Source organism: Artemia franciscana, chromosome 2, assembly GCF_032884065.1.
Source record: "Artemia franciscana chromosome 2, ASM3288406v1, whole genome shotgun sequence".
In the NCBI taxonomy this organism is placed as follows: domain Eukaryota; kingdom Metazoa; phylum Arthropoda; class Branchiopoda; order Anostraca; family Artemiidae; genus Artemia; species Artemia franciscana.
The window spans coordinates 31,022,069-31,037,559 of NC_088864.1; the positions used below are offsets into that span (position 1 = coordinate 31,022,069).

At 35.7% G+C, this 15,491-nt stretch overlaps 1 protein-coding gene across 1 annotated transcript in view; it reads right to left on the minus strand.

Annotated features, from left to right (window-relative positions):
- LOC136040147 (E3 ubiquitin-protein ligase SHPRH-like) overlaps positions 1 to 15,491 on the minus strand; it is a 98,319-nt gene that overhangs the window by 56,996 nt on the left and 25,832 nt on the right. Inside the window, exon 4 of the mRNA XM_065724264.1 lies at positions 12,161 to 12,282. Within this exon, the coding sequence (XP_065580336.1) occupies positions 12,161 to 12,282 (122 nt within the window). The remainder of the gene's footprint in view (positions 1 to 12,160; positions 12,283 to 15,491) is intronic.

A 15,491-nucleotide genomic window follows, 5' to 3' on the forward strand; every position in this document is an offset into this window, starting at 1 on the left:
TCCAAGATTTTAGGTTCCCCCCTCCAACCCCCCCCCCCCAATGTCATCAGACCCAGTCGGGATTTAAAATAAGAGCTCTGAGACACAATATCATTCCAAACATCAAATTTCATTAAGATCCAATCACCCGCTCATAAGTTAAAAATACTTCATTTTTTCTATTTTTTCCAAATTAACCCCCCCCCCAGATGGTCAAATCGGGAAAACGACTATTTCTAATTTAATCTGGTCCGGTCCCTGATACGCTTGCCAAATTTCATCGTCCTAGCTTACCTGGAAGTGCCTAAAGTAGCAAAACCGGGACTTTAGGTTTCCCCCCTCCAACTCCCCCCAATGTCATCAGATCCGGTCGGGATTTAAAATAAGAGCTCTGAGACACAATATCATTCCAAACATCAAATTTCATTAAGATCCAATCACCCGCTGATAAGTTAAAAATACTTCATTTTTTCTATTTATTGCGAATTAACCGGGCCCCCACTCCCCCCCCCCCCAGATGGTCAAATCGGAAAAACGACTGTTTCTAATTTAATCTGGTCCGGTCCCTGATACGCTTGCCAAATTTCATCGTCCTAGCTTACCTGGAAGTGCCTAAAGTAGCAAAACCGGGACCGACAGACAGACCGACAGACAGACAGACAGACCGACAGAATTGGCGACTGCTATATGTCACTTGGTTAATACCAAGTGCCATAAAAACGATTTCAATAATCCTTTCTTCGGACATATGCATCCTGATACGCATATGTATACTACTCATACTGAGAGTCGAATTGATATTGTATAGCAAGTAACTAAGCACTGAATATGCCTAAAAATTGTCGAGTATATATTAAGTTAGATATAAAGTTTTAACTTATTATGCTGAGTCAAGATTATTAAAATTCTGGCCTGAACCACACTCTTTCTCCCAGTCAATGTGAAAAACAAATAGCTTACAAACTACACATTAACCGTTTTAGCCATTCTGCATTACACTAGTCAATAGAGTCTCTGTAACGTGGATAAGAGTGCACTATTTATATTTAATAACTAGCTGTTGGGGTGGCGCTTTGCGCCACCCCAACACCTAGTTGGTGGGGCGCTTCGCGCCCCCCCCAAGCCCCCCGCGCGCGTAAGTCGTTACGCGCCATATTAGTTACGCGCCATTGTAGTTGTGTCCCTGTGTCCCACCTGTGAATATAGATAGATTTATATATGTGTTTCAAACTACGTAAAAATTGCGAATATACAACATTTTTGGCTTTCCCACTACTGGGAGCTTTCCGTTTCCAATTGCCAGCAATTGATCTGAAAATGTTTGACCAGAGTCATCGTTTTGCAATCGGACACGCATATTTGTAGTTAATTTTAATATTTTTACGTGTGCCCATAAATTAGAATTTTTCAGGCAAGCATTCATTTCGTCTGCAGGAGTTAAACTACGTAAAAATTGCGAATATACAACATTCTTGGCTTTCCCATTGTCTGTGCATATACAAAGCCGTATGTACTAATAATGACGTCATATGCAAACGCTCTTTTTACAAACAAACAAACATGCATACACACAACTCGTTTTTATATAGATAGATAGATAGATAGATACAATACAAATTAACTGCGTAAAACTTGCGAATATACAACATTCTTCGCTGTCCAATTGTCGCTGCATATAAATAGATTGTCAGGTTTACCGACCCTCGAACATGCAACGTACAATTGTCCATGGGAAAAACAATCAGTATTAAGATCTATACCACATTTTTCTAATGATTGACCTTGAGCTTTGTTAATGGTGATTGCAAATGCTAATCGAATTGGGAATTGCAATCTTTTAAATTGAAAAGGCAGATCCGTTGGAATCATGGGAATGCGAGGAATAAGAACAGCCTCACCCTCAAAAGGCCCTGTCAAGACTGTGGCCTCTATTAGGTTTTCCATTGTTTTTTTTACGGCAAGTCGCGTGCCATTGCAAAGCTTTGGTGGGTTGATATTTCTTAAAAGTATTATTGGTACGCCTATTTTTAGTTGTAGCACGTGTGGTGGAAACCCTGAAAGATCTATGGAATTTAAAAATTCAGATGGATAATTAACCGCTTCATTTGGTTCCAAAACTGTGTCGACCGACTTGTAAAGGACTGCCTGGTCTCGAATCTTGGTCAAAACAATATTGTTGATTTCGTGGACGTCTATATTTTTGGGTGCGAGAATCGCTCTTTCACTTAGCCATTTATTATTTTTATAATTTTTTAGAATATTCGGAAATACTTTTTCAATCAATTCATTTTTGGACGTCACTAAATTACAGAAATCAGCAGGTAGTTGTATACGTCCTGAAATTGAGTCTATCGTATCATAAATGTCTTTTTGTTCCGACGTTAACTTGGAAATGTTATTTTGTACATACGACAATAGATCACTCGTACTGTAACTTTGTTCACGATCCAATTCTACACATGTCGAAACAGCAGCGATACGGTTAGGTGAAGGCATTCCCAAATCCTGAAGTGGTTTGTTTGCCATACGTACGCACAAATCTTCTATAATAACTAAAGTGTAGTTATAAATTTCTGATGTAAAATCAAAAGTCATATCTGACGTCTCTAACTGTTTTCGATGGAGTATATCTTCGGACATTTTTGACTTATATTTTTCCCATAACTCTGTAGGAGCTGATGGAGAGCAAGTTGTTAAAATGATGCCAAACAATGCACGAATTTGACTTGGGGTTGACGTTTCGCACGCGTCATTGATGCAGTTATCCCAGTGTTGGTCATTCTCCAATAAATTCAGAGCTTGGAATGCACTGCGGTAAGTGTCATGTATAGTACCGTTTACAGTTCTCAAATACTCAAAGGATGTCGGACCGGGTACATTCACCAAAAGCAGGCGTAGAAAGAAGCATTCATGTTGATTGGGGTGAACGGTGTAGAGTCTTCCTATCGTGGTATCTTTGAAGATGGTATGTTGGCCGTCGACTGACTTACCCTGTTTTCGACGTTCAAATACTTTATTTTTAGTATTCCACGTGTAATACGAAGGCACTTCAGTATACAGCAGTTTTTTTGCAAAAGAATCATTTTTGCAAAGCGAAAAGAAAGCTGTTAATTTTGTATCCGGTGGATTCAGGGCTCTTTGTTGCACGTTGGTTTCCGAGAAATAAACACGTTGACCATTCTGTAAATGTACCGCTAAGTGAACAACAGCTGGACTACGTTCATGTATCGGAAATGAAAGAATTCGCCAAACAGCTTCATTACTGCTTATGTATCTTCCAGCCTGATATTGTACGATTTCGTCGAAATCTTTGATTTCGGGCTGCAAGCCAAAAACTGCCATGTCACTGCCTTTGTTGACGAATTTACATATGTATTTGATTGCCTTTACGGAGTTACAGTATTCAACGTTTATGTGTGCATTAAATGTTTTTGATAATAATGGGGAATATGGAACAACCCACTGGTTATCTACTTCGATGGTGGTACCGTTGCCATTGTAGGTTCTTCAGTCATTTTACAATTAGAAATTTCTCTTTCAACGGACTTCTTACAATTAAAAATTTGTATTTGAACGATATTCTTAAATACCTGTGTCCTGGTCGTCATTTATATTCCCTGTGTCCCGGTCGTCATTTGTGTCCCGGTATCCCAGTCTGTAATTTCTCTTTGAGTGTCCCGGTCGTTATTTATATTCCCTCTGTCCCGGTCGTCATTTGTGTCTCGGTCTGTAATTTCTCTTTGAGTGTTTTTTCTTTTTAGTATTTTTTAGTTTTTTACATTTTTTCTTTTTTCAGTTTTCTTTTTCTTCTTTATTTTTCAGCTTCACTATGAAATACATATCGCCGAACCTTTGTTTTTTTAACTAAAATCTGGTAGGCATTGATGACCTTATCCAAGTCAAAATCCCAAACCCAATCATCTCCGCTATCATTTTCAGTTTTGATATGTTTTGACTCTCGCTGTTCAGGTGGATCTTCATCTAAATGCGCGGTTTTGCGTTCTTTAGCCTCAAGCCTGCTTCCTTGCTGTTCTTTTGATTCCTCGGCACGCTTTCTTTTCTGACTTTCTCTATCAGCAGCAAGTTTTTTGGCATAGACTCTTTGAGCATCTTCATCGGCTTTTGCCATTGTAAGTTCATCAGTCATTTTAAACTTAAACATTAATAGATTTCTACGTGAACATATATGTCTTAAATATCTTTAATGACGTCACCGTCATAGCAAAAATGACGACAACTAACTTCATGACGTCAGTCGACACAGAAACATGACGTCACCTGACAGACAGACACACAGACAGACAACTTATTTTTATATATATAGACAATGCATATAAACGAACGAATGAATTTATTGTAGAAACCTTAAGCTTAACAATTAAAACACAGACGGAGAACAAAAACATAAATAAAAGAAAAACAAAACGCCCTAAAAATATTAACAATACAAGAAACTACAGAATAAAAATGACTAAATTAAAGAAGAGAAAAAACAACAGAAGGGAACTACTGGGTAAGTACCACCGGCAAATGGTGTGACTGACTTTTCTGGTTGAACCATTTCATCTGGTGTTCTACGGCTTCCATTGTGTCCGTAATCCTGTATTCCTCGATATCTTCAAATAGCCATTCTAAGCTGAGAGTCTAACCAGATTTTTTGCATATCGAAAGACGATGCGCACAATCTTATTTTTGACTGAATGTATTAGCATTTTCCAAAATGGTGACCAGTAGAGAATATGATGTGTTGCAATTACATTGTAGTGTGGCAGGAGTGATTCTACTCATCCGGAGTTTGGTCTTGATAAAAGTGGCACAAGGGGTGCATATTTGGTTCTGCATCTGTGAAATTAAGAAGTTGACACGTGTACTTGAGAGAAGAGCCAATCGAAAGTCCATAGGTTATAAAATCAGATTGTTTGATTGACGTGCAACTAAGAGGTTTTCAAAGATTCAGAGGAGCTACTTTTCAATAGTAAATAAAGTCTCAAAATTTTAATGCTTGAATTCGAGCCTAATCTAAGCTTATTCTCTGGCGAAGGGATTGAAAACATCTGAAATCAATTTCAGAGCACATCAGACATTCAGAATGCCATCTGCGTAGCAGACCAAGAACAAATTGACGCCATAGAATAATAATTATACGTCAAGCACATAATTGTCAAAACCTGCAGCCTACAGGCGATGGGACGGCTCCTTGTCTGCAACCTTTTTTTGCATGAGAAAACTCTTCACATGGACGAGCTGGAGGGAATTTGTCTAAGGGTAGATTCAACCAGACTTTCAAATCAGTATAAATTTCACGTAATGCAACAACAGTAGAGCAATATACTCCTTTTTTGGTCGCAGAAAGTAGCATTGCAGCATGCATTAACGAACATCGTATCCTACCAATACCAAGTTTCATCAATTCTGTCTGCACCTCTATCCTCTGCCAGCTGTAAAAGCATACAAATAACTAGTACCATGTTGGAGCCCAAACTGGTTTGAAGTCAGGTAGCAGTTTTGCTTAATTCATCAACAAAATCAAATCAAACAGCTTGCATAAAATGGTATTTTATAGGGGTGCAGCTGTAAAAGCATACAAATAACTAGTACCATGTTGGAGCCCAAACTGGTTTGAAGTCAGGTAGCAGTTTTGCTTAATTCATCAACAAAATCAAATCAAACAGCTTGCATAAAATGGTATTTTATAGGGGTGCTTGGGGGGCGCGAAGCGCCCCACCAACTAGGTGTTGGGGTGGCGCGAAGCGCCACCCCAACAGCTAGTATATATATAAAAATAAGTTGTCTGTGTGTGTGTGTGTGTCGACTGACGTCATGTTTGTCGACTGACGTCATTATAAGGATTGAGCTGTATGCGTCATGAAGTTGTTTGTCGACTGATGAAATTACATACCGGGACACCGGGACACAGGGAATATAAATGACGACCGGGAACCTCAAATAGAAATTACAGACTGGGACACCCGGACACAAATCACGACCGGGACACAGGGAATATAAATGACGACCGGGACATAGGGACGCAAGTACAACGAGGACGCCGGGGGCACAGGCGAAATATATATAAATGACGACCGGGACACAGGGATTGTTCGAATAGAAATTACAAACCGGGACACAGGGATTATAAATGACGACCGGGACACTCAAAGAGAAATTGCAAACTGGGATACCAGGACACAAATGACGACCGGGACACAGGGAATATAAATGACGACCGGGACACAGGGACACATCATAAGAATAATGAGGTATAGATCTGAATACGGATTGTTTTTCCCATGGACAATTATATGTTGCATGTTCAAGAGTCAGTAAACCTGACAATCCATTTATATGCACAGACAATGGGACAGCGAAGAATGTTGTATATTCGCATGTTTTACGTAGTTAAAAACATAATATATATATATATATACTAGCTGTTGGGGTGGCGCTTCGCGCCACCCCAACACCTAGTTGGTGGGGGCGCTTCGCGCCCCCCCCAAGCCCCCCCGCGCGCGTAAGTCGTTACGCGCCATATTAGTTACGCGCCATTGTAGTTGTGTCCCTATGTCCCACCTGTGAATATAGATAGATATATTATATATATGTTTTTAACTACGTAAAACTTGCGAATATACAACATTCTTTGCTGTCCCATTGTCTGTGCATATAAATAGATTGTCAGGTTTACCGACTCTTGAACATGCAACATATAATGGTCCATGGGAAAACAATCCGTATTCAGATCTATACCTCATGATTCTAATGATTACCCTTGAGCTTTGTTGATGGTGATTGCTAATCGAACATTCCCTGTCCCGGTGTCCCGGTCGTCATTTATATCCCCCTGTGCCCCCCGGCGTCCCCGTTGTAGTTGTGTCCCTGTGTCCCGGTCGTCATTTATATTTTATACTTATGTCCTGGTCATTATGGCTTATGTATGGTCATTTATATTCCCTGTGTCCCGGTCGTCATTTGTATCCCGGTGTCCCGGTCTGTATATAAATTCGTTTTTTAGTTTTGTTTTTCTCCTTTATTTTTTTCCTTTTTTATTTTTTTTCTTTTTTAGTTTATTTAGATTTTTAGATTTTTTAGTTTTTTTATTAGTTTTTAGTTTTTTTTTCTTTTTAGTTTTTTTGTAGTTTTTACCTTCTTTTTAGTTTTTTTAGTTTTTTTTTTACTTATGTCCTGGTCGTCATTTATACTCCCTGTGTCCCGGTGCTTTGTTGATTGCTAATCGAACATTCCTTTTGTCCCGGTCGCTTTCTCTTTGAGTGTCGTCATACCTGGTTGGTGGGGGCGCTTCGCGCCCCCCCCAAGCCCCCCCGCGCGCGTAAGTCGTTACGCGCCATATTATTTACGCGCCATTGTAGTTGTGTCCCTATGTCCCACCTGTGAATATAGATAGATATATTATATATATGTTTTTAACTACGTAAAACTTGCGAATATACAACATTCTTTGCTGTCCCATTGTCTGTGCATATAAATAGATTGTCAGGTTTACCGACTCTTGAAAATGCAACATATAATGGTCCATGGGAAAACAATCCGTATTCAGATCTATACCTCATGATTCTAATGATTGCCCTTGAGCTTTGTTGATGGTGATTGCTAATCGACCATTCCCTGTCCCGGTGTCCCGGTCGTCATTTATATCCCCCTGTGCCCCCCGGCGTCCCCGTTGTAGTTGTGTCCCTGTGTCCCGGTCGTCATTTATATTTTTTACTTATGTCCTGATCATTATGGCTTATGTATGGTCATTTATATTCCCTGTGTCCCGGTCGTCATTTGTATCCCGTTGTCCCGGTCTGTATATACATTCGTTTTTTAGTTTTGTTTTTCTCCTTTATTTTTTTCCTTTTTTCTTTTTTTTCTTTTTTAGTTTATTTTGATTTTTAGATTTTTTAGTTTTTTATTAGTTTTTAGTTTTATTTTTCTTTTTAGTTTTTTTGTAGTTTTTACCTTCTTTTTAGTTTTTTTAGTTTTTTTTTTTACTTATGTCCTGGTCGTCATTTATACTCCGTGTCCCGGTGCTTTGTTGATTGCTAATCGAACAATCCTTTTGTCCCGGTCGCTTTCTCTTTTAGTGTCGTCATTTATTTTTTTCTTTTTTAGTTCTTACCTTTTTTAGTTTTTTTAGTTTTTTAGATGAAAATTTTTTTTAGTTTTTTTCTTTTTTTTCTTTTTAGTTTTTTATTGGTTTTTACCTTTTTTTTAGCTTTTTTAGTTTTTTTTCGTTTTTTCTTTTTACTTTTTTTTTAGTTTTTATCTTTTTTATTTTTTTTTTATTTTTATTCTTAATTTTATTAGTTTTCTTTTTCTCTTCTATTTTTCAGTTTTTTCCTTTTTTTTAGTTTTTTTTTTAGTTTTTAGTTTTTTACCTTTTTTTAGTTTTTTTTAGTTTTTTTAGTTTTTTAGCCTTTTTATTTTTTTTATTAGTTTTTAGTTTTTTTGTAGTTTTTGCCTTTTTTTAGTTTTTTCAGTTTTTTTTTTAGTTTTTAGTTTTTTACCTTTTTTAGCCTAAAATTTTATTAGTTTTCTTTTTCTCTTCTATTTTTCAGTTTTTTCCTTTTTTTTAGTTTTTTTTTTTAGTTTTTAGTTTTTTTTAGTTTTTTACCTTTTTTTAGTTTTTTTTAGTTTTTTTTAGTTTTTTAGCCTTTTTGTTTTTTTTTATTAGTTTTTAGTTTTTTTGTAGTTTTTGCCTTTTTTTAGTTTTTTCCATGACGTCACCTGATCCATCCACAGATCCACACACAGACAACTTATTTTTATATATATAGATATATATATATATATACTAGCTGTTGGGGTGGCGCTTCGCGCCACCCCAACACCTAGTTGGTGGGGGCGCTTCGCGCCCCCAAGCCCCCCCGCGCGCGTAAGTCATTACGCGCCATATTAGTTACGCGCCATTGTAGTTGTGTCCCTATGTCCCACCTGTGAATATAGATAGATATATATATATATATATATATATATATATATATATATATATATATATATATATATATATATATATATATATATATATATATATATATATATATATATATATATATATGTTTTTAACTACGTAAAACTTGCGAATATACATCATTCTTTGCTGTCCCATTGTCTGTGCATATAAATAGATTGTCAGGTTTACCGACTCTTGAACATGCAACATATAATGGTCAATGGGAAAACAATCCGTATTCAGATCTATACCTCATGATTCTAATGATTGCCCTTGAGCTTTGTTGATGGTGATTGCTAATCGACCATTCCCTGAGTCGCCATCGTCATTTATATATCCCCCTGTGCACCCCGGCGTCCCCTTTGTAGTTATGTCCCTGTGTCCCGGTCGTCATTTATATTCCCTGTGTCCCGGTCGTCATTTGTGTCCCGGTGTCCCAGTCTCTGATTTCTCTTATGTCCCGGTGTCCCGGTCGTCATTTATATCCCCCTGTGCCCCCCGGCGTCCCCGTTGTAGTTGTGTCATTTATATTCCCTGTGTCCCGGTCGTCATCCCGGTATACATTCGTTTTTGAATTGGTATAAGATGAAATAAATTTTTAATTTTTTCCCTTTTTTTCCTTTTAGTTTTTTTTTATTGGTTTTGACCTTTTTTTAGGTTTTTTAGTTTTTTTCTTTTTTCTTTTTAGTTTTTTTTGAAGTTTTTATCTTTTTAGTTTTTTTATTTTTATTTATATTTTTTTAGTTTTCTTTTTCTCCTTTATTTTTCAGTTTTTTTCCTTTTTTTAGTTTTTTTTTCTTTTTAGTTCTTTTAGTTTTTACCTTTTTTAGTTTTTTTTAGTTTTTTAGATGAAAATTTTTTTAGTTTTATTCCTTTTTTTCTTTTCAGTTTTTTATTGGTTTTTACCTTTTTTTTAGCTTTTTTAGTTTTTTTTCGTTTTTTCTTTTTACTTTTTTTTTAGTTTTTATCTTTTTTATTTTTTTTTATTTTTATTCTTAATTTTTTTTTATTAGTTTTTAGTTTTTTTTGTAGTTTTTGCCTTTTTTAGTTTTTTCAGTTTTTTTTTTAGTTTTTAGATTTTTACCTTTTTTAGCCTAACCAGGATTTGAACCTGGGACCTTCATTCTCCGTTCTGACACCCTCTCTCACCGAGTGACTACTCCAGCATGTTCATTTTGGTGTTTTAAATGGTATATTATTAACCAAATTAATGTGTTTTACAATATACTAAGCATCGTCATAACAAAAATGACGACAACTAATTTCATGACGTCAGTCAACACAGAAATTAAGTTCTGAAATTAAGTCATGAAATTAGTTGCCGTCATTTTTGCTTTGACGGTGACGTCATTCAAGTTATATAAGACATATGTTCACGTAGAAATCTATTAATGTTTAAGTTTACAATGACTGATGAAGATGCTCAAAGAGTCTATGCCAAAAAACTTGCTGCTGATAGAGAAAGTCAGAAAAGAAAGCGTGCCGAGGAACTATCAGCAGCAAGTTTTTTGGCATAGACTCTTTGAGCATCTTCATCAGTCATTGTAAACTTAAACATTAATAGATTTCTACGTGAACATATGTCTTATATAACTTGAATGACGTCACCGTCAAAGCAAAAATGACGACAACTAATTTCATGACGTCAGCCGACACAGAAACATGACGTCACCTGACAACTAATTTCATGACGTCAGCCGACACAGAAAAATGACGTCACCTGATCCACAGATCCACAGACAGACAACTTATTTTTATATATATAGATATATATATATATATATATATACATATATATATATATATATATATACATATATATATATATATATATATACATATATATATATATATATATATATATATATATATATATATATATATATATATATATATATATATCTCTATTCACAGGTGGGACACAGGGACACAACAACAATGGCGCGTTACTAATATGGCGCGTAACGGCTTACGCGCGCGGGGGGCTTGGGGGGGCGCGAAGCGCCCCACCAACTAGGCGTTTCTCTTCACTAAAAAGAGAACTCAATCGGTTTAGAAGCGAGCGGTATCGATCATCCTGGGCCGCCGTCACATCCCCTACGAAAAGGTTCTGAAAGTGCTATGACTGCCGTCACTCCAAAATTTTCACGAAACTTTGATAATGAGTTTTGGAGAAGTTTTTGTTTTCTAAATCTCAGCACCGTGACATTCTACCTGATCAACCTCTACCATCAAGAACAAGAAAGCAAGATATATTAGTTCCCGTTAAAGCAAGAACAAACCGATATGATAATTCTTTCGTCCCGGTTTTCGTCAATATGTACAATAAGAGTTAATGTTTATAGTTTGATTAATATGTATAAGTGTAGTTTGAATACGTTGTAAAGAAGCGCAAATCAGCGATAACTGCCAAGTTTTTGCTATTAAACCTGTCTACTACTACTACTACTACTACTACTACTACTACTACTACTACTACTACTACTACTACTACTACTACTACTACTACTACTACTACTACTACTACTACTACTACTACTACTGTTACTACAATCGTCACTAAAAATATTACTCGATAAATTGTCACTCAAATCAAAGCTTGGGGATGAAAGACTAAGACATTGTTTAAACAAACAATTGAATAGAGAAAATCGGGATGAAAAGAGAATGCAAAGTGTGAAAAAGAACTGAAATAAAGGTTAACAGTCAAAACAATCACGGTACAAAATTCGCTTTCTAACTGTTAAAATTCTGGTGATACAAGTCACATAATGAATCGGACAGAGACAGAGAGGATGAGGGGCTTCTGAATTTTTTGTCCTTGCTTGGTGACTCCATATTGGGTTATAGGGGGGAGATGGGAATAGTTCCTAGGTATTAGTATTAGTCACTAATAATTTCTTAAGACAAATGTATTACAAGAAAGGAAGGGGGTAACTTAACATAACTTTGGTGCACCTGAGGCATTTACCACTGTAAAAAAGCGGCACAAATATTAACATGGTCGAAATTACATTGGAGTGTGGCCTAATATGTTTTCCTGGGGTAAAAAACTTAAATGCAACAAACTGTGTATATTACATTTATAATGAATACTAAAGAACTCCTTGGACGATCTTAAAGCGTCACCAATACTGTCGAGGCTGGAGCTCAAGAGCTCGGTGTTAATGGCAGCAAAGTCGCTTGTTAGATAGTTGTTTTTCTTTTCTAAAAAGCTTTGGTGAAACCTACCTTCTCCGCTTTCGATTGCCCACATCTGTTTTCAAATTTGTATAATATAATTCCTTCCTCAGCACCTCATAAGAAGTAATAACAATGTCAAACGCCGCCAAATTAACTGGTTGAATGTAACCCTAAAAAACAATGTTGACCAAAACGAATTAAAGAGAAGCAATTCATTTCTAGACTATAACGTACTAAATAATTACAAAGTAGCCTTTTTAAAAGTGGGTATAAAGTAAAAAATGACACTTCGACTTTTAGAAGGGTTTAGAGGAGGGTAGAGAGCCCCACTCCTATTTGTGGTAACTTAGGTTCGTTCAGTTTGAATTGAATATTGCAATTTCTTTTCGTTTTAGGTTTCGTCTATTCATATACAGTATTTTTGTGCTTGATGTGATGATTTATTTTTAATTTCTATTCGTTTGGGTTTCATCTATTCATTCCTACATCTCTTCCATAAAGTTTTGTCTGGATATTTATTTTTATTAATGAATACAAATAAACACTGAACAACAATATTGGATATGTCTAACATAAAATTTAAACAGTCCATGAGACTCTATGCTGCAGATTCTTTATCTGATACACAAAGTCTCAGGTTTAATTGTTTTTTAATTAGTATGTCAAGACAAAGCGCAAGCTGATTTTTCTCGAAGACATCTACAGCTACTAGTAAACTTTGAATTGCGTGTTCATAAGCCTAATCTCATTATATCACTTAATATTCAAAATAATCCCGTTTAGCCTAGTCATTCCAAACTGAAAATTAAAATAAAAACATTATTTAATGCAAAGACAAATGATAAAAGAAGATCAGAGCTAACAACACCTACAAAAAGCTTCCGTGGATGAACTTCCACATCCATTGATGCAACAACACTCAACATTCACCAGCTCTCATAACGTGTCTTAAGCACTCGGACTATTTGTTAGTCTTAAACCCTAGAAATTTGTATTTCTTCTGAGAGGTAGAATGAAGATTAAAATCTTTGCTATGACCTCTAGTACCAGAAATACTCTGATAACCCCCTTCATTTCGAAAAAAAATATGTTATATTGCCTGCTTAAGACTAATATTTTTTTTAGAGGATTATTGTCCATGTCTTAGCATTATGATATGCAAAAACGAGCATTGCTTTAATTTTGTTATTAGTTTAACCAATAATTTTTAACTGTTTTGCCAATAACAATTTTTTTTTTTAATTCTCGAAAATTTATATTCGCAATGAACTTTTGGCATATAAATAAACCGATATATTAATCACCCCTCCAGCTTTAAATTACAATTCTCTGCCATAGGGATGGGGTAGATTTGAAGACAAGTCCGAAGATTAGACGCGTATGCAAAGACACACACAAACAGAAAACGACCGACAAACACACACATAGAGACACAAAAACAGACATACACATACACACACAAATAAAAATGTCGATTAAAATAAGGCACAAACGATTTAAGACATCTCTCAGTACTAGAAGCTGGGAGCAGGGTAAATCATTAACTGTGAACAATTAGTTTTTACTTTTAGAGTCTAAGGCTTTGAGGAGATCTCAAGGTCGGATGACAAACTGAGATGAGTTTGAAAATTTAAACATTTTAGCCCAAATCAGTATCTCAACTCATGTCTGAGACCAACAAGAAAATTCAAAACGAGTTGTTTCAGAATGTGTAGTTGTCTACAAACATAATTTTTACTGTTCTTTTTTGAAGAATCTCATGTCTGTCTCATTTGTCCTTCGTCAGCCCCAGGTGCCAAGCTGGACATAACTGAACGTAGAAAATTTAAAATCTCAGTTGGAATACCAATCTCTTGGTCTTGTGTTCAGTAAGAAAGTCAACGTGGAAGCTCGACCTTAAATATTTGTCAAAAAATATTCTGTCTTTACTTTTTTTTTGCTTTTTTGTCAGTGGTGAGAAATTATAAGAAGTCTGGCTGTCAACTCTCAGGAAGAAAAAAGTGGTAGAATAGCTCATAGTCTCAATAACCTTCAATTTCAATTGTCTTATTTCAGCTTTTAAAATCCAAGGGTTTAGTGTAAGTACTAAGGGAGTTTAGTCGTTACCAATTAAAAAAATTCGCAAATTGTTATTAAAATACGGTTGAGACAACAGGAAATAAAATTGAAACAAATTAAGTCCCTTGCAGGGAACTACAAAAAATATCAAAAATTCAGACAACTAATAATCAGGGAGTTGAGCATAGTGATATCTGTTAAAAATGAAACTAGCAATGACAAATAGAACAAAAGGACATGAACTCATAACATTAGCTTCTACTGCTAGTTGATGGCCAGGACTGCTAAAGCCTTAAGAGGATCTGATACCTTAAAGATCAGTTGGTGAGCCTCAACGTCGGCTGAATGTCTCAAAGACAAAGGGACCATTAACGAATTCTCCCAGGGGACTACTTATCACTGAAACCTATTAAGAGTTTTTTTGTGATTTTATTATGAAATTTGATTGAAAAGACAATGGAATTGTGTGGGCAAAGTTTTCAATCAAAGCAGGTTGCACCACAGAAAATATGAAGAGCTGTCAAATTGACCAAATGACAGTTCTTTTGAGGTGATTTTGGACATTTTCCTAGCAGGTATACTAGAACGTTTTTAGGGACAACTCTTTCCTGAATTTCTATAAGAAAATTCTGCTCTGTTTGATCGTAAAAACTAAATTTACACTTCCTAATGATACAAGTTTCCCTAAAACTAAAAATTCCCTCCAACCCAAAACAAGAAAATCTACAAGGTTTTTCTAAGATTTCAGGGAGAGCAGATGTCGGCTTTTAATTTTCTGCCATTTATTCAGATCGATCATCCAAGCTCTAGAAGTTATAGCAAGACCGCCCAATCGATTCTAAATAGTTTGGCCACACAAACTAAAAAAGTTTATAAAGGACAAGATAGGCTGATTCTTTACGGTATCGAATTCCTTAACTATGTCTGCAATTAATAGTTACCCTTATGAATAAAAAAAAAAAAACAAGACTTATGGGTGATATAAACTTTGTCATGATTTTAACGTTACACTTGTACCACAGAAGCGAAAAATTGAAATAAAAATAATATGGTCTGAAAAACCTAAGCCAACACTAATTGCTCTGAGCATTTTGTACTAATATATATGTATATCTATTCATCTTTTACTAGATTCTTTATAGATAGAAAAATAATACTTTAAGCTTTAATCTTTTCTGACTTAAGAAAATATTCCTTAAATTTCACTCTGACTAGTCATCATAGAAAATCGTAAATCATGAAGATTTACGCTGGAAAGCAGAATATTGCTCAACTCGATGAATTGGGAATATGGCTCTTTCTTGACGCTGTCGTCGCGTGT